The sequence below is a fragment of the Falco peregrinus genome, chromosome 3 (genome assembly GCF_023634155.1).
Source record: "Falco peregrinus isolate bFalPer1 chromosome 3, bFalPer1.pri, whole genome shotgun sequence".
NCBI lineage: Eukaryota > Metazoa > Chordata > Aves > Falconiformes > Falconidae > Falco > Falco peregrinus.
The window spans coordinates 71,240,139-71,263,547 of NC_073723.1; the positions used below are offsets into that span (position 1 = coordinate 71,240,139).

Sequence of the window (23,409 nt, forward strand, 5' to 3'; positions counted from 1 at the left end):
ACTTTTATCTTAAAGGTCTGTTCATAGAATCATGGAATTGTTTAGGTTGGAAAAGACCTTTAAGATTATCGAGTCCATCATTATGTTTGAAATCATGGCAGCATATATTAAAACCTGAGCAAAAATAACTGAAATACTTTTTCGGGTTTACTGATGGGATTTTTTTAAGAGGGAAACAGATCAGCTGAGAAAAAGCAGCAGAAACCAGATTTTGTTGAAGCATTTTTTAAAAGAACCTTTGCTAGCAATAGCCTCTTGGGAGTATATTTCCTTGTCTTAGCGCATTCACCTTGTTTACTGTGGTGTTTAATGCAACGCTGAAAAGGCGGGCAGGAATGGAACAGCAGAAGAGCAGCTCTTCTTATGGGTGAATAATGAAAAAAAAAAAAAAAATAAGGAGAGGTAGTGTTCTACCACTTCTGAATTCTTGTAGGACAAAAGAAACAGAAACAACATTAGCTCCACTCCCCAGATAAGACTAATTTGTGTGCTCAATGCACCTGTTAGCTTCAAAGACCGGGTAGAGAAGAGGATTGTGTATTCACGTGGTGGTAGAAACTGCTGACAGGGAAGGGGGAGTGGAAGCCCCCATAGCCCTGCTGGTAAATCAACCTGTCTTAAGCTGCGAAAAATGTAACTTTATTCTTTATGAATCCAGCATGGTTTACCAGCTTTTATCTCACCACAAAATATATATTTTTTTGTTCATTTTCATTTAATTCCCATTCTGGTTACACACAGCTTGGTAGGCATTATTAGTCTGAAGAGTCTTCATTAATATAAAAGAGATGGTAATGAAGCATATGCAGTCCCTGAAGGAAAATGAAATAAAAAAATAAGACAAATGAGTTTAATCTGTATTTCTCAAATGAACATCACAAACACAAGTAGCATCAAATTTAAACACTAAAATTAAATTGCTTATTGACTGCCAACTGTTGAGAACTTACTTTTTCTTAGAAAAAAATGAACAAAGTAAAAATTAGAAACAAAAGTTAATACAGATCTTTCTTTCTCTGTGGTTGTGATTCTGAATTCAACCACATCACCATGTGTCTGAAACATGTAAGAGCACTCCAGGGGCTCTTTCCTGAGCCAGGAGGTAATGCAGACAGCAGGGTCCCTTTCCAAGGCTCAGCTGGTGGACAGGTGGGCTGGGATAATATCCCAGGGACTTTAAGTCCCTGCTAATGCTCCCAGTGATGTGAGTAATACCCCTACTGGAGGTTAACATGGCTAGACTGGTCCTTCAGCTACTGATCAGCTTCATTCCAGTGAACCGGCCTTGTTGCTCCAGATGTTGAACCACTAATCACACGAATCCAGCTGTCGGATTTCAAGGTCCCTCTTCCAATGGAAACATCCCAAAAGGGATGTTCAGCCCCTTGGCACCCTGTATCTCCACAGCTTGGCCTTGGCCATCACAGCAGGAAAGTGAAGCTGCTGCACTGCTCCTACTAAGATAAAAAGAGGAAAAGATCAAGTTCATACAACACTTCCTTTCTCAGCTCTCTCGACTTCATTTTTCCAGTTTGACTTACAGTAAGCTTTCCAAATACAGTGCAAGCCCAGAACAGGTGGCAAATGTTCATTTCAGATCGATTTTCCAATAAGCTGGAACTGGTTTGTAGCTGGGGCATATGGTTTGATCCTCCTACTTGGAGTCACATGAAAAGTCAACTCCTTTTTTGGTCATTTTTTAGCCCCTAAATTCATGGGTATTCCCTGTCGCTGCTGTTGACACCTGCCCGGTGGGTCTGGAGAAGGAGCGATGGGTGATTTGTTACATCTGCTAGGACTTCATGCTCCTTCCTTAGACGGGCAGATGATCCTGGGATATGTTGAGCAGTAGAAAACTGGTTGCACAGGTCTGTGCCTTGTCCTCGGCTTCTTTACATCACGACTGCTGTTTTGGGCAGGACTGTGTAGGAAAAAACACCAGTGTCTAAGGCTCTCAATGACTAAAAGAAATTGACTGAAGGGAAAAGGTCTGTTAGAATTACAAAGGTCCTTGGCAGTAGATGGAAAGAAGTAAGTTCCTCCGAGATTCTCAAATTAATAACCTACCTAATTAATAAAGGCTGCTAGCAGAGGGAGGCAGTCCACAGGTTTATTTCAAGGAGGGAGTGGTGGAAACTCCCCTCCCGAACCTGGTGATCTGTGGTCTCAAATTAATGACTGGCAGCACCGTTCTGATCCCGACGCCTGATCAGCACCACCTGGAAGGTTCGATGGGGTCCCCGTGGCACACAGCGGGCACTTCCAAGCACCCCTGCGCTGGGGGGTCCCCGGCTGCACCACAGTCCAGCGGCTGCTTGGGGGGCACCTTCTGCACCGTACACGATGCCGGCAGCGACGCTCACGGCCCGCGAAACCGGGCAGGTGGATGGGCTCGCCGGGCGCCGGGGCCTCGCACCGCCCTGGGGCGAAGCGACCTCACCTCGACCCGCGCCACCGCCCGCCCTCGGGGGCCACGGGTTAAAGCAGCCCCGGCCACCGCCCGCTCTCGGCGGGGCGCGCCGGCTCCGCGCCGGTCCCACCGCCGCGCTGGTTTAACGGCGCCGGGCGCCAGCCCCGCGGCACGTCCCGCCGCGCAGCAGCTCCGCCGCGGCCCCGCACACTCGTGGCCAGCCCCGCGGCCGCCGAGGGGCGGGGCGCCGCCGTGCGGGGCGTGGCCGGGCCGAGCGGTGGGGTGGGCGTGGCCGGGGGCGTGGCCTGCCGGCCCAGGCGCCCGCCGCGAGTCGCGGGTGCGCGGGTGTCGGGAGCTGGAGCGCGAGCCCAGCGGAGCGGCCGCTCTCATTGGCGCGCCGGGACAAAGTGGCCGGAGCGGAGCGGGGCGGTAGCGGGGCGCCGCGTGCCGCCTGCCGCGCGCGGGGCGATCGGCTCGCGGGGGCGGCCCGGGGGCGCGCGGCCCGCGGCGGGCGGGAGACGGCGGCGGCGGCGGCGGCGCGGGCGGGGAAGGCAGCGCGGCCGGGAAGATGAACCGGAGTTTCAACAAATCTCAGACTCTGCGGTATCTGGAGTGCAGCGCGGTGGAAGTGAAGAGTAAGGTGAGGAGAGCGCGGCGCGGCCTCGACCGGCGGCGGGCCGGTGCGCCCCTGCCCGGCCCGCTCCCGGCCGCTCTCCCGAAAATGAATGGAGTCCCCCCGTACCCCCCCAGCCCCGCCGCTCCCTGCCCGGTGCTGCCGGAGCCGTGCCCCAGCCGCAGCCCAGAGAGCGGTGACGGGCTGGCGGCAGCTCGCGGAGAGGCGGGACCACCGCTCCGGGCGCAGCTCCCGGCCTCGCCCCCGGCGAGCCGCCCCTGCCCGGCATGAGGCAGCGGCGGCGCGACCCTTCCCCGTCCGCTCCCGGCGCGGCGCCGGGGCTGGGGCGGGCGGGCGCCGGGGCCCCGCGGCCGCCGCTCCCGCTCGATCTTTTGTTTCGCTTCGGGGACTTCGGCGTTAACTTTCTGGGGCAGCTCGGAAAGCGCCGGTCGCCTCGCCTACCGGGAAGGCGGGGGCTCGGCCCGGGGGCGCCGGTGGGGCGGGCGGGAGCGCGGAGGTGGTGCCGCCCCCGGGGTGCTCCTGCCCCCCGCAGCCGCGGGGTGCTTCGGCGGGCTCCCGGGTGGTGGCTGGGGTGCCCCGGCTCGGGTGGTGAGAGAAGCCGGAGCCGAGGAGGGAGAAGGGCCGCATGCCCCCGCCGGTGCGGGCAGCTCCGAAATCCCGCTGTAGGTCCGGGCCGGGGAAGCCGGAGCGGGGCCTGCGGGAAGCCTCACCCTCCTGCGGCGGCTTTTCCAGGGGTTACCTGGGGATGCCGGCCCCCGCCATCAGCCAGCCGGCTTTTGCACGCTCCTGTCGCTGGGGTAGGGGTTGCGTCTGCAGGGCTGCCCTGTGCAGCAGCAGCTCCGCCGGAGCTCGGCTCCTCAAAACGGATCGGCCGGCCGTGCCGGTGGCTGGTCGTGCCGAGCTTTCTTCAAGAGGCTCTCGGTTGAACCGGCACATCAGAATCCTGCCTGCCATCTCTACAAGCAAGAAGAAGTAGCGTTTAAGCAAAACTGAGGAATTTCCCTGGAAGCCTGTGTTTTATATATGTGTAACCAAAAAGGCGTAAGCAGTGTGTAAGTTGAAAAGAGCATGGAGTAATATTAGCATGTCCTGGAATTGTGCGCAGCCCCCATCACCTGCTGAGATGGTATCAAAGGCAGTATCTTCGGGACTTTGTCATCGGTGCTCCCCATATTTGCCCCTTGCTGCTGTTAATGTTTGTATTCAGATCAAACAGCCTTGAGCAGCACATAGACCGGGGAGGATGGTGGGGTGGCTTCAGTGGGAGAACTACTTTTTGTCCTAGGGACTTTCCATTTGCTTCCAAACATGGCACCTGAAACGTAGGTTCAGGCCCTTATTTTCTAACCTGCTGTTGCCACGTGAAGGGGCTCAGTTGGCCTGGAAAGTTCCATCCTGCTTCCATTGCTGGGAAGTTTTGATTCAGTTTGTACTGGTTCTAAGGTGTAGCCCACCCACAATGTGGCCCCCAAATGCTCCAGGAGATCCTGTTTTGTACTCGGTGAGTTATACCCCATGCATTGCATGAGCTTCGAACTAAAATCTTGACCACAGATAAGGAATTTTTTTGAAGTTTACTCTCTCTTTAATACTTTAATATTAACATAACTTGAGTTTCTTCTATTAACAATTAAAAAGCAACCTTATAATTAACACCTCATAGCCTCCTTTACAACTGCAGGAATCCTGTAAGTGGATCCTGTGTAGACGCAGAGTGCTTTAGGGAGGCTGTAAGTGTACGAATGACTGTGGATTGCTGAAGAAAAGGAAAATAAACTTGTGTGCGTGGGAGGGGTTTACTGGAGGTCTTCTGTAGCTCAGGGTTGTCACTGCTGATGGCCCAGAAGTTGCCTTAGAGGGCTGTACCTCATTGGAAGGAAGCTTTAAATAGAGGCTAAATTCAAAAATATCCTGCTGAGGGCCTACACCCAGTGGTGATCCATTAGTGTGCAGCATGGGTCAGCGGAGGCTGTACTGCTGCATTTCTTGGTGCTGGTGGGGTTATACTGTTAGCATGAGTTATGTGCGATAACATCTAGATTGTTTATGTTGCAGGTTGTTGGCAAATGGGAGGTTGGTACTGACATCGCAACATGGTTTTCTTTTGCCTGTAAAGCTCGTAGGTTCTCTCTCAAACGGAGTTCCTCTTCAGCAGTTAGAGGTAGACCCAGTGAAAAGCTCTGGGTAATGGTACTTGGCAAAGTGCTGTATGAAGACCTTACACTTCTTGCTAAAACATGGTAATCTTTCGGGGTTGGTTATGGTGCTGTCTTGTCCCAGTGGATCACTGGCTTGTCGTGCTGCAATCCTCTAGAAATACAGATTGGTTTTATTCTTTTATTGAGTAAGGCTGGGGAAACAAGATTCAATAATGCTGCTTTTGGTAGCCGTATGTAGTCAGCCTTTTAAGCGTTTAGTGTCTTGTGTTTTGTAAGTATGAGGCCTGCCCTGTCTGGACTTGCCTGAGAACTCGAAAGTTGAGTCTAAGAACTCATGATTTTGCAGCTATCGCCTGCGAGCGCAGGCTGCCAGGTGAGCGGGGGTGGGTGCAGCTCAGCTTCTGTGCCAGGGCATGCTGCTGGCTGGGGATCAAGGGATTCTCGGGTGGATTTTCAAAGGCTGGGGAAGTGGCGGGCCGTGGGTAGGTGGAATCCCTTTCAGCAGAGGATCTGGGTGTGAGAGCGCGCCGCTTCTACAGAACAGCGTGAAGTAGCTTTTCTCTGAAGATCGAGTTGGATGTAAAGGAGCTCTGGAAAAAATAGCTGTGGGGAGTCGGATGAGTGATAGGCTGCAAATGTTGGGGTTTTGATATGCCTGCTTCTGTTACTATAATCGGGTTGTTTCTTCCTTAAGGATAAACATTTATCCAGCTGGTGTGTCGCATTAATCATGATTCAGAAATGGCTGCTGTGAAAAGTGACCAAGATTGTCCTGGATTTCCTCAGTTTCTTGCCTTTTCTCTGAAAGAAACTTCTTGAAAGTTGGTTTGTGCCCTTGATTACTGGAAGAGGGGAGTTTGTTAGATGCTTGGTACCATGCTGGGTAAGACTTCTCTGGCAATCCCCAAGTACTTCAGTTTTAAGATTCCCAATGTGTGTCAGAGGATTATTTTTTTTAAAAAAAAAGGTAGGGGGGGCATCTTGGTGGCTGCCCTCGCTCCAGTTTTTCAACATCCTTCTTGTGCCGAAGGGCCAAAACCTGCAGGTGGTATCCCACTTTACTTGTGGATGATCAGGTTTCAGCGGGTCTGAACTAGCCTGTACCTTCCCTGGACCTAACCTGACCCATCAGCCCTGCTCGGAACATGGCCCAGAAGCATGCTTCAGCTCCTGACGCTTGTGTCTGTGGATATTTTAATGCCTTATGAGTACTCAGTGGGAATGGTCACAGTGATATGTTCTCTGGCTACGATGTCTTTGCAGAAGGATGAGCTTTGTGGCGCTGTGTAATACCTCTTGGTGTACATCAGGCTGCTTTTTCTCTGGGTGACTGTAGGGTGCTGCAGAAGCCTCTTGGATCCGTGTGTTGCAGCAAACACCTTTGTTTTGAGACATGGCAGTGATGGAAATTGCTATAGTCTTCTGCTTTAAGAAGTCCTCTTCCTTCAGGCTCCGTGCTTCCTCCCTTCCTCTGTCTCCTCCCCTGAGAGCTGGTCTTACAATCAAAACACTTAAAGGTTATTGCTAGATAGGAAAGCGGAAGGATAAAGAGAAACCTGCTTAGGAATTGGCACATGTTGTAGGAAAATAATAATTGAATTGTAATTACACCTTATCCCTCCTCTTCTGTCTTTCGTGACAGAATAAATGAGAAACTCAGTTCTTATCTAGGTGTTGTCTGTGTAGCTCAGGATTAATGTTTCGGCCCTTTTAGACAGTATCTGAAAACACGTTATCTTGCTGGCTTAAAACAACTGTGTATTCTCATGTGTCTAGTACTCACTGGCTCCTTTCCCCCCATTGTCCGGTGACAACTATCTGTCCCCTCTGAAGAAATTGCCTCTAATCTCTGAAAAGGTTTCCAGATGACCCTTTCTCTCCCTCTTCTCCATTTTACCCAGAGCTCCAGTGCCTGCAATGTGTGAGGCGTTTTTGTTTGTTTTGTTTGGGATCTCATGGCCACAGGCAGGGTACTTAACCTATTTTTCATTTTCTGTCCTTAGCTTTACAGAGAGGTTGCAAGCCTCTTTCCCCATGAGTGTAAGCCTACAGAAGAACAAACACTTTAAAAATAGGAATTCCTACATTAATGGTGAGACTTCTCTTTAGTTATAGCTCCATGTAGCCAATCTTCTTTTGTTCTGCTTGGAGTGAAAACAGGTTTGGGTTTTTTATGTGTGCTGGTTTTTTTTTCTTCTTTTTCTTGAATTGTATGTACAGCTTTTCAAATAGGAGGGTGGTTATCAGCCAGAGTGTGTATTTCTTTTCCAGTCATTTGGATATTCCGGAATAGTAAAGGTATAAGATTGCCTCAGGTCTTTAAATGGCAGCTGTTTGAATTGTTTGTGAAAGTGTGGTGTGGCTTTTTGTTTTGTTTGGGTTTTTTTTTTCCACGTTGAAACCGAGTTTTATGTTTCTGGCTTAAAAGCAGAAGAGAACTGTTTTTCTACTACTACTATATGATTTCCTGCAAGCTGTATATATGAGTAAGAATTTAATTTCATGTTTTCAGAGTGGCTAAATGCACTCCTGGTTCCCTGAAAAATAGGCCTTTGGAAAAAAAAAAAATCAACTGACACCGGTTGTTGAACCCTCTGAGACAATGGAACTTTTGATAATGGCTGAGGATTATAAAAGCACAGCTACCTGTCTCAAGTGCTGTGACATTTCTGCCTTATTATTAATGTCATGTTTTCTTGCATTACAAACTGCTTTACAAATTAATAATAATGTGATTAACATCCCACTGCTATAAACAAACTCATTAAGATAAACGTATGTAGTTAACTATAACCGTACTTTTTTTTCACCCTTGCTTCCCCATCCTGTTTTGACTTTGTTCCAGCAAATGTTGGGGTTCAGATGGATGCTACAAACAGATTTTTAATAAATCTTCAATCATCTTCTGATGTGTCCAGAGTATAGACATCGTACTGTTACGGTCCTCTAAGAATATGTTTATGTTCAGCTATGCTCTGTGTTTTTACAGTCACTAGCAGATAAAATTATGTGGTTTGGTCTGGGCAAGTGTAGAGTCAGTGCTTCAGAAAGCCTGCCCAAATACTAGATTGATGTAATATCCAAACAGTTTGTGAGTGGTTTGTCCTGCTTGTGAGTTCTCCTCTTTTTAGGAGGCATGTGCTTGTGCCTGTTAAATATAGCTGTTTTAAACCTTTTTGCATCCTACCCACCCCCACCCCCCGCAAAAGTTGCTGATACTGCTTGGACACCTTAGCAGTATTACACGTCCACATGACTGTTTAGCTATTACAGTACGTGTACACACACTGTGTGTTTGAAAGGTATGAATTATAGCATCAAACAGCATTTTAACTGTAGTGATAGCAGTAAGAGCAAACTTGCTTTTACCAGTTCCCTGTGAAGAGATTGTAAAGGCCTGATGGTTCTCTGGTGTTAACTAAGTGAGAGAGGTCTAAACATTGTGTTTTCCAGCCTTTTGTACTTTGATTTCACTCTAATCCTGAAGCCTTACGGGCCTTCTGAAGTTTTAAGAAACATTTTCCATGTGTAGCACACTTCAAAATTGATCAAAAAGCATCACTCTTTTTATAACTACAGGATTTAAAAACAGACTTTTAAGTCTGCTTTAAGTTTTTAAGCAGTACTTTAGATTCTTCCAAGCTAAGGTCATACTTGTCATACCTAGAATAAAACTAAAATAAGTGCAGTGAAAAAGCCTGTAACCAGCTGATTTAACTTCTGGTTTTGAGCTTCAAAATGTATTTGATTATATGCAAACCAAATGTGGCATGGACTCAGAAAACCGCAGTGCTTCCCCCTCTCAAATGAAGACAGTATGCCACAGCAATAGCAACTTGAGACAGTCTGGATTGTTGCAAAATGTGTCAAGAGAAAGAGACTGTAACGGGTAGTGTCTTAAGAAATCTTGCCTCAGTTCCTTTCCCTCCCAGTTTGCTGGGCTTCAGAGAGCAAGTAGAGTATTTATTCCTATGTGCTAAATAGCATCTACTGAACTCCTGGTTCCTCTGTTATTACAAATCTTTGTTTTTCATAATAGAGTGACTTTCTGAAGTGGTAATACCTAGTAAACCTAAGTCTGTCTTTAAATGGTTAGGTGACTTGAGGGAAAGTGACCACATTTTAGCAAGTTACCATGGAGCAGCTGAGCCACAACAGTTGGTCCTGTGCGTGTTTCCTGCCCTTTGTAGATGTGGCCAAACTTCAGCTGCAAAGGTGTTGCACAGACAAGTATTTTGCAATAGTTCTGTTCAGTTGACAGCTGCAACAAGCACCAGCACAGTGTAACTACCTTCTCTGATCTGTATTCCGGCACTATGTGAGCAGTTGTGTCTGTAGGGAGATACAGGTAAGGCTCGGACGTGTGCTCTGAGCTACCTGGCTTTGCAGAGCATGGGATGGAGGAGGATACACTCTGCTCAGGTTATAGTCTCAGGTCCTGCATAACAAGGAAAAAAAAAGGTCAAAATCTAGTTACAGAAAGATGATAGTTTCTCTGACAACGTTCCCAAAGTTAGTATACTGTTACAGGCTTGGGTGCTAGCTGTGTGAACTGGATGGTCCTGGATGTCCTTACGATGCATTGACCAGAAGGCTAGGACTGCTACCTTGTGTTTCAGCACCTGCCACACTCTCCTATTCTTGATCCTGCCTCCAGGTTCTCAGCTTTACTTTTGTAATCCTTTTTAGCCTAGTAACTTGAGAATTTCTAATCTGCTTAAAACTTGGTCCAGCCAGTCTGTTTTAAGTGAGTATAGTCTTCTGAATGTAGTCTTGCCACACTGAAACAGGCCTAAAGGACACTGAACAATGGACGTTTTAATTTTCCGAGGTGCTCTTTAAAGTTGAAGAGTTGTTTACAGCCAAGTCAGAAAGGAACATCTCCTATGTGAGGTTAAAATACCTGTGGAGGCTCTGTCTGGCAGACTGCAGGACTAGCCACCTCCAAGGCATTCTTCGGGGGTGCAATTAATAGTGCTTTCCTCAGTAGTCCCTTATCATTCCCTTTGTGAGAGACTTTGTGTGCACTTCATCTGAGCTTTTAGTAACCAAGAAATGTTCTTCCAAGGATTGCTTGCTTGCCCCTAATTACCTTTACAATGCAGGCCAGAAGTTAAAGATGAAACGTACCTTTGGAGACGTTCCCTCCCTCTAAGTGAAGGCACAATCTCCCAGTACAGAGGTAGGCCCGTTTCCATTGGAAATTCCTGAAGTTAATTGAGGCAGAAATGTCTGGGGCAGGGTGTGGTGCACCAGCCCCAAGCCAGGTGGCCTGGGGCCATCCCTCCTGCTTCTGCCCTGCACAGCTGTTCCCAGTCCCCCATCAGGTCTGGCTGGGGTATGTGTGTGGGGTGTATGTGTCAGATTACTTCCCTGTAGCTGTTGTTGGCCCTGAGCTCATGGGGAAACCTTTGGTGGAAACTAAAAGGGTCTTAAATAAGTTTGCAACCAACCAGAGCCCTTACACTTACAGGTGCCTTGTAACTGTGCAGATATCTCTTTGTAAGAGACCTGTACTGGTGCAGAGCTGCCTTTCTGCAGGAAGCTAGGCTCACAGGTTGAGCTGCTGTTGGGCGTGTTGACTTCGATGGGAGGGGTCTTTTGTCGCTTTGGGTGGCAAGACACCAAATGTTCCTTTCCCCCTTGTGCTGATAGTGACATTCCATGGATGTATGTTTGCATCTCGTGTTGTATTTGTGCTAAAGCTGTGTGGTGCCGTGGTGTATGTGGCGCTTAGTGTTCTTTTGAAAATATAGGACCAGCTTGGTCTTCATCCTTTGCAAACAGACTTTGGTTTGTTCCCAGAGGTGTAAGGGACTAGAAGAAAAAAGGAAGAGATTTGTGTTTGGAAAGGTAAACCAACCACTTCAGGCAAAGATTTATTTTAAAGGCTTTGCTGTGACAACTGTTTTTCTTGGAGGACAGCACCGTGAGTTTAAATATCAAGAGTGAAGCAGTGAGGAAATCTGGCACTGGGTGCTGCTTGGAGGCATTGCTCACTGAGAGGGATGGTAGGGAGAAAGCAGCTACGTGGGTGACCTGATAGGAGAGGAGCTACTGGGAACAAGGGTGGTGAAGAAAAGGGGTGATGAGTTCAGACGAACAAGCTGGGAAAACTGCTTTTATGGATAACTGTTTTTACCAGCTACCACCAACCAAGAAATGGGTCGTAGTGAGACAAGACAGTGTTTAGGAAGGCTAGGGAAAAGTATAGGGCAGCAGTCAAGGCAAAGTCCAGCTGTGCAGATGAGTAGCTGAATGGTGTCCATGGATTTAAGATATTGGGCAGAAAAGATCTGGGTAATAAATACGTAGATATATGCAACTGCCTGGATGATGAGTGGTACTGAAGTTACAGGTGCTGGGGAAGGCAGTGTAATGGTCTTGTGCCCAATAATGAAAGAAAGTAGGTGAAGCAGGGAAAAGGGCAAGTAGCTTCAAGTTGCCCTTGAGCTGGCAGCTGAGCATCTGTGAAGTGATCAGTAAGAGACTGCATGGGAGGTTGATCTGAGAGTGATGGGGACAGAGAAGCTGAAGTTATCTTCTGAGTAGATGCAGAACAGAGAAAAATGTTCTCATGGACAGAGCCTCCCAGACCGCTGGAGAGGTTTGGAAAGGTTGCAAAGCTGCTGTTTTTCAAACAAAAACAAAAAGCAGAGACATGAAGCATTGTTTCCAAGAAGCGTGAAAAAGAGGAACCAATGGATTTCTTTGGGAGGAGAAACTATTCTAAGAATTGAAGATATTAAAGCATGGCTGTGTTTTTATGGGGGAGTGGAAGGGGAGAATGCAAGGGAGAAGGGTAGGAGTGTGGCACGATGCCAATCAGGAAAAATGTTGGGGGGGGGGAAGGTAATGAAATGGTGTCTCTGATGGGGCTCCTTTGAAGGGCAAATAGATGAGAGGCTGTCTTGCTCTTGTGACTGTCTCTTGGAAGAAACAGCAAGGTGAGCAGGGGACTCCCACGCTTCCCGCCAGCTTGATCATTGGGATGGAACACAGCTGCTTTGGGGCAAGGGGTTGAAGGGGAGGAGAGAGAACTTGTTGCTGCAAACATCTGCTTGGTTGGTGGCAACTTGCCGCCATAGTGACACCACAGTGAGATTGGGAGCAGAGCAAGAGAGTGCGGGGTGATCTAGGGAAGGCATGGCTGGCGAAGAAAGAACGGAGAAACAGATGTGAATGTGGCAGCAGAGCTCTGAAGTCCCAGATGAAGTCAGCCAGCACAAAACCACTTATGGTCAGGCTTCCCTCCTCCTCTTTCTGGCTCTCTACTCCTCCTCACTGATAAAGCAGCCCTGACCAGGTCTTTCCCACTTCGAGAGTCTCACAGGTAAGCAGGAGTTACAATCTATGCAAGGATGAGAGTGTTTGCTTTTCTTTCTGTTCCTGATTTTACTTCATGGGAGAAGTAGGTGGCTAACGTAATTAATGTTTATTGCTCAATGTTGCTTTTATTACAATAGCCTGAACTCAAAGCCAGCAATAAACTAGAGGGATGGCACCTCATAAACATAGGGCTTCATTTTTGACCCTGTAAACTTTTTGAAACTTAACATTTAAAGGAAAATGAAAGTTGGTCTCTCTGCAAATAACTCTTCCATTTCATTTCACAAAATAACAGTCCTTCAAGTAAACAAACCTCACAATCTTGCTCCCTCCTCTCCTCTGACCCCTTGTCCTCCCTAGCCAGGAAAAAAAACCCAAAAAACCAGTTGATTGCTCTTGGTCAGCCTGTGTAAGTTTTGGTCAGCTAGCTGTGACTTTTTTCTTCTTTAACATAACTTGTATCAAAACACTGTGCTCTTTCTTTTTTATTATTTTTTCTTTGCATCTGTTTTTGCTCAGGGTTCCTGCTTGATGTATAGACTTTTGTTGGGTGCATTTTGTCATCTAGCTGCAGGCAGCAGGTGTAGTGGCCAGCTGATAACTTGGAGGATCCTGGGGCAGAGCCTGTTCGTTTTGAAACAAAACATACAGTTCTTTCTAGGGTTTTTTTTCCGGTCATAATTAGCTCTGTTAGACTAAATTCTAAGTTCCCTTGGACCCTCCTGTCCTCTCACTTCTGCAATAATACATGTGGTATTTGGATTAGATAAATAGGTCAGAATCATTTACTTCATTATAGAAAGCTAATCGGCTTATTAAAACTGTTAGTTTATCAAACAGTGTAATGCAGTATTGTTCTGGCAGAGATTGTGCTGGCAGACAGCAGTCCTTGTGTGTCTTTCTGTGGAGGGATATGCTAAAGGTGAGCTTTGTTTGTAGCTTAGAAAAGCAGATAGTCATCTTGGCTACCTGTGCAAAGCCCTCAGAATTTGTAGTTTCTGGAGGATACGTTGAGGATGTTATCTTGAAATCCTGGCAGAATACAATGCAGAGCACCCGGTCTCTTAAGCTGTGTGGTACTGAAAAACCTGTTATTACTGCAATACTCTATTGGCCTCGTTAGGGATGATGAATGAGCTTGAAGCATTTTTTCCCCCCTCTTCTGAAAAGACATGCTGACAATGGTTGCTGCCTGTGTGTATGCACAGTGTAAATTAATCAGCTAAATTACTGCTACAGTAATACTAACCTTTAAACAAAAAAACATCATCCTCATTATCTGCTTAAATCTCTTTGAAGAGACTCTTCCTTTCTCCCTCTCCTCCTCTGCAGAACCACCATCTAGCTCCCTTGGCTTAAAGGGCTGTGCCATGCAAAAAGCACAAGTGAAATTGCATGTGTTTGTTTCCTGTTGTCCCGTTCCTAGGTGAAGGAAGTGGTCTCTGGGGCTGAATGTGTGACCAAGTTAGTTTGATGATGCGGTGTTTGCATCACACCTCAGTGCCCCAAGTCTGCAGTTGTATCCCTGTGGGTGGACTGTTGCTTGCATATCACACTCCACTGACCACAACCACGTCTGGTGTGCCCAGAGGGGTTAGGCTGGGAGAACTGGCCCTTGCACCAGCTGTACTCCTCTCATGTGGCAGCTTAAACTGAACTTTGGGTCACACCAATGTGTAAATAACCATCCTTCCTTCTTTTCTCTCTCCTTTCCCACGTCGCTTTCCTGCTGAGCATGATGCCCTGGCTCGGTAGCTGGCCTGTGCCTCGGCTGGTGTCTCAGGCAGAGGAGGAGCAATGGCCTCCCCAGCAGACCATGCAGGGCAGGTGTCCCAGCAGCTGTGTAGGATGGGTGTCATACTGGCTGGGGTGAGACTGCACAGCATCCGCTGCCTTGCAAGTAGTATGCATGCTAATGGTCCTGAACAAGTTGTCCAGTAAACACATGATTACTGGGACTGGTGTCTGATACCCTGGCAGCTTTTTCAGCTAAAGGAATGCAGTGTTCCCCTTCAGGTGTGTGGGGCAGGAGATGCAGCAGTAAACAAAGCCTTCCTTGCTCCTGTCCCTTTAGTTTACCCTGTTGATGTTTAACTTGCCACGCGGAGATGGTTGCTTCTGTTTGAATCTAGGAAAAAGAAAACTTTCAGATACTTTTCAAATAAATTCAAGCTTTTTTTCAGTCTGAAATGTGTCAACAGAAGTAAGCTGCCACTTGGCTTTTTCTGGAGAGGAGCAGGGCATGGAGGACAAAGGACTGTTTTCCCTCCACTGGAACCAGCTGTGGTTTGTTCAGCTTTTGTGCGTTTGGATGGGCACTCTGAATTGAAATCCAAACTGGAACTAGCAGTTAATACTACAAACAAGCGGCATAATTTGACTAAACAAGCTTTCAGATGATCACAACTAAGCTTTGATGCTGAAGAGTGGGATTTTCACAACTGCGGAAGTAATTTGAGAACATAGTTGCACCCAAAGTCGGTAGGGTTGTGTTTTCTTTTTTTTCTTGAAGATTATTATGGTGATGATTCATACTTTTGTTAGTCTCAGCAAAAGAGCGGCTTGCATGTATAGTTGATTTAACATCTGAGAACCTTTAAGCAAGTCATTTTCCATTTTGAGAAGAGAATTTTCTGTAGATAATTTTTTTTTCTCTTTTTTTGTTTTTTGTTTGCCTGTTAGTTTGTCTTTGGTTTCTTGCCTTGGTATTGATTGACAGGGCAAATGAGAACTTCTGTGAGATCCTAGTCATGGCCTTCCTTGTTCTTGGATTTATGGATGTGGTTCCATGCTTTCAGGAGTGAGTTAGCATGGGTTTAGAGGTTCAGCTGATGAATGATGAACAGATTTACTAGTACTACTCACTCTGAATTATGAAAGTAAATGTACCAGAAAGATGACTTATGCTACTTAATTCAACTAGATGCCTGTTTTCATCCTCCTAGTTTCCTTGATTAGAGAATCATATTTTTTCCTTCTATTTTTAATAGCATATTTGGTTTCTAATATCAGAAGTAAGATCCATTGAAATCTTTTCCTCAGTCACTTTCTGACTGACTTAAAATAAGTTTTATAACATTTTCAATTGTGCAAAATCACCACCCCGCACCCCCACCCCCCCTTTTTTTTTTTTAACAGCCACTTAATGGTCTGTAGAGCTTCAAAAATAAAAATCAGTGGAGTGACAGAAAAATCAAACCCATGAAAACTAACTTAGAATAAGAACTTTCCTCCTCCTGTATAGATTACCAGGAAATTCAGGGGACATGTAGAGTGAGTGTATTTCCTAATAACAAGCTGTGCGCTCGCATACCACACTTCTTTAAAGGTCTTGTGGTTGGGATCCCAGTGGTATTGATGGGAAATGTGCAAAGAATTTTTATAAGGTTGTTTGAATAGCTGAGTAACTTCTTTTGAAAGCAGTAGAGTGAACACTTCTGCTTTGGAGAAGAATGTTTCTGTGGATGCCTGAGGTGATGATAATGAATGATGGAGCTTCAAAGTTAAATCCTACAAATGCAATTATCCTCTTGAGGATTTAATGAAATCTTAATATTGAAAAAATGCACTTCCTTTTAAAGTGGCACGCTTGAGCATTTCTATTGTCAGGTAGGGTGGTGTCTTGGTAGCCATGGTTATATTCTAATGTGAGGACCTAAAAGGCCATTTGTAGACTTGAAAGCACAGATAGGTATCTGTATTCGTCATAGAAAGAGAGGGGTGATGTACATCATGTTCAGATGCCAAGCTAGAGCATTGGGCTGTGGTGATGTTTGACAGCAGATGCTCTCTTTGTTTTCTCTTGCAGTTTGGGGCAGAGTTCAGAAGGTTCTCTCTGGATCGCTACAAGCCAGGAAAGTTTGAAGACTTCTACAAACTAATTCTTCACATTCATCATATAGCCAACCTGGAAGTGATGATTGGATATGCTGATGTGCATGGAGACCTTCTCCCAATTAATAACGATGACAACTTCTTCAAGGCTGTTTCAAGTGCTCATCCACTGCTCAGGGTTTTTATACAAAGACAAGGTAAGATGCAATTTCATTTTGGTGCCTCAGTGTGTGCTGGGGGAAGGTGAAGCCTGGATCTGCGGCCCTCATTTAAGGTTTGAGATGATATAAGAGGAACCTAGGAGCCTTTTCTGTCCTCAGGCACTTCAGTACAGCTTGCAGGAATGGCATGACTTCAGGGCAGGCAAAGGGACTCTGTTGCTGCCTGTAAGGTGTTTGAAGGATAACTTACTAAGAATCACCATGAGCCCCTCTTTTTCTGAGGGGAGTGTACCTCGTGATAGTGGTACTGTGTCGTCACTTGAGCATGCCAACTGCACTACTCCACTTGTTTGAGGGAAGGGATCTACTTCACATTTAGAAATCTTATCTATCCATCTTGACAGTCAGTGTCATACCCAAATGACTCATGCCTGTATAGTGTGTGAATGCACACAGATAGGCAATTATAAAAAGAAAAAAAAAAAGTTGTCACAAATGAGGACTTGTTTTACTATGCTGACTTGGCAGACAGACAAATGATGATTCTCCCTTCTGTCCTTACGCTAAGGAGTGTTAAATTTTCCTATTTTGAATCATCAGGCAAACCCTGGGCAGAATTGCCCAAAGGTCAAGGTGACATCAGGTTGGCTGTGTGTTGTTCTTGTCAGGCCTTTGTTGCAGATACTGGAACCTTCTCCTTAAAGACCATGTTTGGCGGTTGCTTCAGATGAGGATTGGATTTTCTATCAGGATGTCTTCCGACAGAGCTACTTAAACCCCAGGGGAACCTAACACTTTGTTAACACCACCTCCACAGTTTTTTCAGTCATGTAGTGATTTATAGCACAGGGCTTTTGGACTTAGTCTTGTCAGTAGCAGAGTAAGAAATGAGACTTGATCTGAGACTTTGAGCAGTCATGTAGCTTTTTTGGCTTGAACTCTCTGCTATGTGGGCGTTTTTACTGATAAGGATTTAGCAGGAGGCTCTAGCCTCCTCATTGGTATGAGCTGGTGCAGTGTGTGGTTTGATTTGGTGGTGTCAGATACATCCAGGGCTGCACGGCCCTGCCCGTTCAGAGTGTGTTGTTTGCCACCTTCTTTTAGATGGGAACAAGTGCTCCAGGAGGCAATGGAGAAGATGGTCTAGAGCAGTTTGTTTTGTTTGTGTGTCTGTCAGATGAGTGGAAATCTCTGTGGGAGAGGACTTGGGTTGCTAGCTCTCCCTTGTACAGAAAATGCGAAGGTGGATGACAACTCCTATTAAGTCTGCTTCCGGCAGTGCCTGTTAGGGCTTGTGAATGTTCGTGGTGGGTCAGGTCATGGGAAATCACTTGCATGACTTTGTCATGCCTGCATCAGTTTGAGTTTATTCATGTCTCTGGATCAATCCTGTTCAGAATGCATGCTGCTCTTGGGCAGACTGCTGAAGTCACCAAGTATCCCCAACTCTGTGTTGGGAGGAGGGTTGCCATCGAAACACTGATCGCAGAAGTAGGCAGATGAGAGACAACTGTTGACTGCATGTGGAAAAAATGCTCGCTCCTCTTCTGTAGGAGAAGCATACTAGTTGTGGAAATTTGTAACTTGTAACCTTAATGGAGGAGTGCAGTATTTCCTTTTTAAACAGATTTTCTTTTACCTGTTGCTCAGTGAAAAGAATCATGCCAACAATTAGGGAAACTTATACAAGAGGGAAGACAGGCCCATGCCTCCTCATGAGTGGCAAAGCCTGAAAGCTTTCTCAACACACATTCTCCCTCTATAAAGCTGAAGGGAACAGTAAATTCTGGCCTATCCCTTTAATTAATGGCACCTTTAATAAGGGACTCCTCAGGTTAACATTTGAAATTCATACTTGTGGATGCTCCCAAACAATCATGTCCATTTCCTTTTCTAAGAAGCCATTAGAAATTGTTCCCTTGAACAGTGATGGGAGATAGTGAAACCTTGCTTGTCTCTTCGTTCTTTGCTCCCCTGTTGTTAGACTGGGGTGATGGACCAATGCTGGTCCTTCTGTTGGAGACTTGCATTAGAGAATGAGATGACTAGCACCAAGAAGTCATTATGCCATTCAGTGGAATGTGATGTGCCTGCCAGTGCTTCAGCTCACACCTTAAACTCTGACTTCAGATGCTGGATATTAAGGTGGTGGGGATGCTAGCGCAAGGCCAGTCCTCTTCTGTGACTTTGAAGGAGACTGCAGAATGTGGGCTCCCTAGGCTGTTGGATTGGGGATTGCTGCCCTTCAGTGGGAGGAGTCCTGGGAGATGGCTGCCAAAGGCTGTTCTCTCAGTTGTGGAGTAGGGAGGGTTTGAAAGAACTGGGCAGAAGTATGCAGGCATGGAAGGACTGAATAGTTGAAGGTGGTTTTTTTTTTTTTCTAGCAGATCAAACTGTTTATCAACTGCATGATTAGACATCTTAGCTATTTTCCTTGGTTTTGGCTGAGCTATCCTTTCTCTTGTCAAGTGAATTATACAAGCATGTTAAAACAGCTTAACTGTTTGTTCCTGGAGTGGCAAAATAGGTAAATTACTCCTTGCACAATAATCAAGCAACAGTTTGCTAGTTTGATTTTTGTTTGCGTGGTTGCTCTTCATCTGAGCTTAGCCTTACACTTTTTCAATTCAAAAGTGCTTCACTTATATGCACTGCTTGGATTCCTACATGCCAGGTTAGTGTCCAGGTATGGGATGGCTCTTCTACTCCACTTCCTCCTTTCTGCTCAAATCTCTTTAGTCTCAAATTTTTCAGGATCATGGTAGCTCTTCCCTCCCCAGGTGGGGGATGTCAGTGCTTATTAGCCAGCCTTTTTCACTGTGGACCTGAATTGCCATTCCCAGTGTGCTTGCAACAATAACTGTTCATAGTTCTTTGAGTCTTGAAGGCTTGGGGATGTTGGCAGGTCATGTTTGAGTAAACTCAGCTATTACAAGCTTTTATAGCTCATAGTGATACATTTGCTGAAAGTAGGTGGTGCTCCTTTTTTTTTTTTTTTTTTTTCCCTCCAATGCCAAATTACAGTGCAGACAAAAATCCTAATTAGAGAACTGGGCTATAAAAAGAAAAGGCAGTCTTCCTTCAACTTGCTTTCCCAGGCTGCAAGTATGGTTTGTGTCCTGTGTTGTAAACTGATGCGGCTCTTTTGACTGCATTAGCACAGTAGTGATTTATGTCAGCTGATGCTTTGAGCCCATGAATTTATTCATTTGGCTGTAACTGAAATTGGACATACCCAGAACTCTATGCAAGGTGCCTGCTGCTGGGGAACGGACGGATGTCCCAAAGACCTTAGAACAATGCAAGGAATTATGGATGTGTTTGACTTGATCCATAATAACTGAACTCTTGTACTCAAGCCAAGACCCGGATGAAGGAAGAGCTTATCTGATGATGCAGTTGGCCATCATTTTTTCAAGACTACCTTTGTTCTGGCTGACTTAAACTACAGCTCTTGAGAAAATCTCTTGAATACTGCAAAAATATTTAAGTGTAAGCTGTGAATTCAAGCAGAAACAAAGAATAGAGAAACTGAAAGGAGTTACTATTACATACTGTGAATGCATTACATTTTTCCTTCTATGATTAAATGGAATGATATTATTAACAAATGTTGCTTTAATGCCTGTCTCCCAGAGGCAGAGTATGTGTTCAAACCAGACTGTATTGGAGGCTCTTAAATGGAAGGGAATAAATAGCAGAATTATACCTACTTTTTAATTGTAAACCTGCCTGAAATGACTCTGAACTTTGCAAGTGGACTATAAGGATGTAAGTGGAGGTCTACCAGGTAAAAGAGATTTCAAGATTTCTCCTCTTTTGCTTGGGTTACTACTATGGCGTATTTAACCTAGGAAGTTCAAAAACTCAGGGAAGTGTTGCAAAATTAACATGCTGGTCACCCTCTAAGTACTCTGTGCAGCACTTTTTTCCAAGGAAGAGAGGTAGATCCAGGACCAAGATGCTGAACTACAGCAACCATAGTGAGTAGAGTAATATTTGGCTCTTATTCTAACTGAGCACACTGCTGTAAATCCGGACTGATAATTCTGATTCTGGGGGAAGTGATGGAGGCTGCTGATGACCAGACCTTCACTTCCTTCTACTCTTCAGGCTTTATAGTTTGCACGGGCAGTAACAGAAAATCTGTGGTAGCTCTGGTAGCAAAGGAAATGAGAGAGGTCGTGAGCAGACTGTCAAGCCTCATCCCTGATCCCACACTGAGGTCAAATGAACTTTTCTTCTGAGAAGCTTTTTTGTTTTGTCCGTAGCATGGCTAGAGGTGTCTCCTGTGTGGTGGTTTGAGGTTCTGGACCTCTGCCGCCTTTGCCTGAATTTCTGTGAGTGACCTTATTCCTGTAAATCCGTAGTGTTGATGAAAACATATCCCTCAGCAGAACAATTCTCAAGGAAAGCTTGAAGGAGTTGGGGTTTGGAGAAATAACAAACTTACTTATATATTCAGGCAGTCTTCTTGACAAGACTGTATATAGAGTGTCAGTAGGGACTGTGATTGTGCACATGGCAGTTGTGTGAGTACAGCTGCCATTCCTGTGAATCTGCAGGTGTATTACTACTGCTGTTAGGTAACCTCCATAAAAATTACAGTAAATTAATGAATGTGGGGGCACTTGGTCAACTCTAAAGCAGATTTTAGATCAAATTCGCAATCTTTCCACGAATAAAATTAATTTTAAAGCTTTCTAAAGGTTTAAGTGGTTTCATGGTAAGTGTCCTACAAGTAGAAGACAGGTGAAGTGCTGGATATGTATTTCAGTGTATCTTTGTCAAAGATCACACTTCTTTCAGAAACATAAAAGGCAAAAAACCTGAAGAGCATTCTAACAGCAAATAACACTCTACAGCTTACTGCAGCAGGGCCTTACATAATTTTAGTAAATGCCACAGATGAACTGCAGGTGTTAATTGGGACAGCCTGAGGTTGGAGAAGGCTGATGTCTTCTGATATTTGTATTGTCTTGCATTTTGCAGTCTGGAAAACTGACAGTGTTTAAAAGCCATTAAGTACCATCTTCAGAAACTTGCTCCAAGTGTAATTTCTTTTGTAGTTGTATTTTAATAGTCCGTTACTGTAACAGTAAACCAGTACTGAACACCAGTCCATGCTTTTATCCCTGAGCGGTTAGAGCTGCTGTCTACCATTAGTTCTCACTTAAAGCTTGATCCAAAAGCAACAGGGAAAAATGTGCATTTACCTGGTTGAGTTTTGGATTTGGCTTGTTTTAATTTACATTAAATCAAAGACTGGAGAATGCTGGGTTTATTTAACTGCATGCAGTGACTAATGTATTTAAACTGCTGTGCCATGCAACATATTTCTGTATGTTCAGAGGCAGTTCATAACTCTGCAATTTGTTATTTACCTGGCAAAATTCTGTTCTGCTCGAAGTACCAACATCTGTGCTTCGCTTTCTTGTATTATAAAATCAGAGCAATCACACTCAGTTTTAAAATAAAAATGTGCTAATGGGAAACATGCCCAGGTCTGACTGAAAAACTGATGGTGGGTTGTTTTATTGTCTTTCATACTCTAAGCAGATAATCCCCAGGAATGGTGGTTGGCTCTCTAACCACATGTGTTAAACACAAAAACTGGCTTTGAGGCAGCAACTAAAATAAAACCTATTTCCAGCTACCTAAACCCTTTAACTCTCTGCTTAGCCTTCTAGAGTGGGTACAGTTGGAAAAGTTTTGAGTTGAGGTCTTTCACATCTTTTTGGTTCTTCAGTAACCTTCCTGTTTATTTTACAGCACAGGCATTGACTTCATCTTCTCAAAATCTATTTCTGAACAAGAAATATGTAGTTTTACTGCTCTTGTAGAAGGCATCTGATATATTAATGAAGCGGGTTGCAGCACATGTTGAGGGAAAATACTGAACTGCTTCTGGTCTTGCTCTTGGTTGAGCTGCGCAGATTTTCACAGTGGTTTCATGAGTCTGAAGGAATAAAACAGTTAAGGGTGCAAGTCACCTTCTGACCTGAGGTCTTCAGTTTATCTGCTCCTGTATAAGAGGAGAGGAGCAGGGAGAAGAAGCTCTTTTGACACTTGGTGTAGCTTGTTGGTGTGCTGGAGGGTGCAGCTCTGCTGTTGGTCAGACTGTCCTAGGGCTGCTACCCTGTCTCCTCTGCCCTGGTGCTGGTGTGACCCAGCGGCTGAACTCTCCAAGCCAGCTCTTTGACAGAAAACTAGTTGAGTCAGGAGCTAACATGGGATAGGCAGGGTCACAGCAGATTTAACATGATTTAACACTGCCATGAAGCCTCTATTTCCTGGAACTTGTCTGCTTGTAGCCTTTGGAAATGTGCAACGCCACTGTATTTGAAGAGGAGGCAAAGCATCTTGTCTTAGCTTTGACAAGATTTGAGGATGGTGGTAGATATCATGCTAGTATAATAGGAATTGCTGCTTGGCTTAGATTAAATCCTTTCATGATTTTCCTCAGAAACATCTCTGGTTTTGAGCTGGAGGGGTCTTTGAATACTTGTCAAGCCGAGTAATCTTTGTCCCACTCAAGTCCTTTGATATCTGAAGATAAGTAAAATGCAGCTGTTTGTTCCAGTGAAGTCTGGCAACAAATTACTGTAACTTCTCTGCTCTCTTTCATGTGTAAATGATGAGACTGGGTAGTCATTATCTTTCAACTACTTTATTAACCATCTTTAAAAGCATAGTATAGTATTTTTAATCTGGCTTGTCAAACATAAACACAAAACAGCCTTGGATTTTGTTGCTGGCATGGTTAGTGATACCTGGTGGCTGAGCAGAGAAAGCCAGCATGAGGCTGCTTCTCTGCTCCTCCTTGAAAACTCCATTTTTGAAGGTCTGAAGGTACTTGATCGTCATCACTGGTTACTTTAA

The 23,409-nt window shown here is 45.4% G+C and overlaps 1 protein-coding gene across 1 annotated transcript in view; it reads left to right on the forward strand.

Moving 5' to 3' along the window:
• Positions 1-2,738: 2,738 nt before the first annotated feature.
• The window catches only part of PARD6G (par-6 family cell polarity regulator gamma), a 68,076-nt gene continuing 47,405 nt past the window's right edge, over positions 2,739-23,409 (forward strand). The window contains exons 1-2 of the mRNA XM_055800659.1: positions 2,739-3,050; positions 16,341-16,563. Coding sequence (XP_055656634.1) covers positions 2,979-3,050; positions 16,341-16,563 — 295 coding nt within the window. The 5' untranslated portion in view covers positions 2,739-2,978. The remainder of the gene's footprint in view (positions 3,051-16,340; positions 16,564-23,409) is intronic.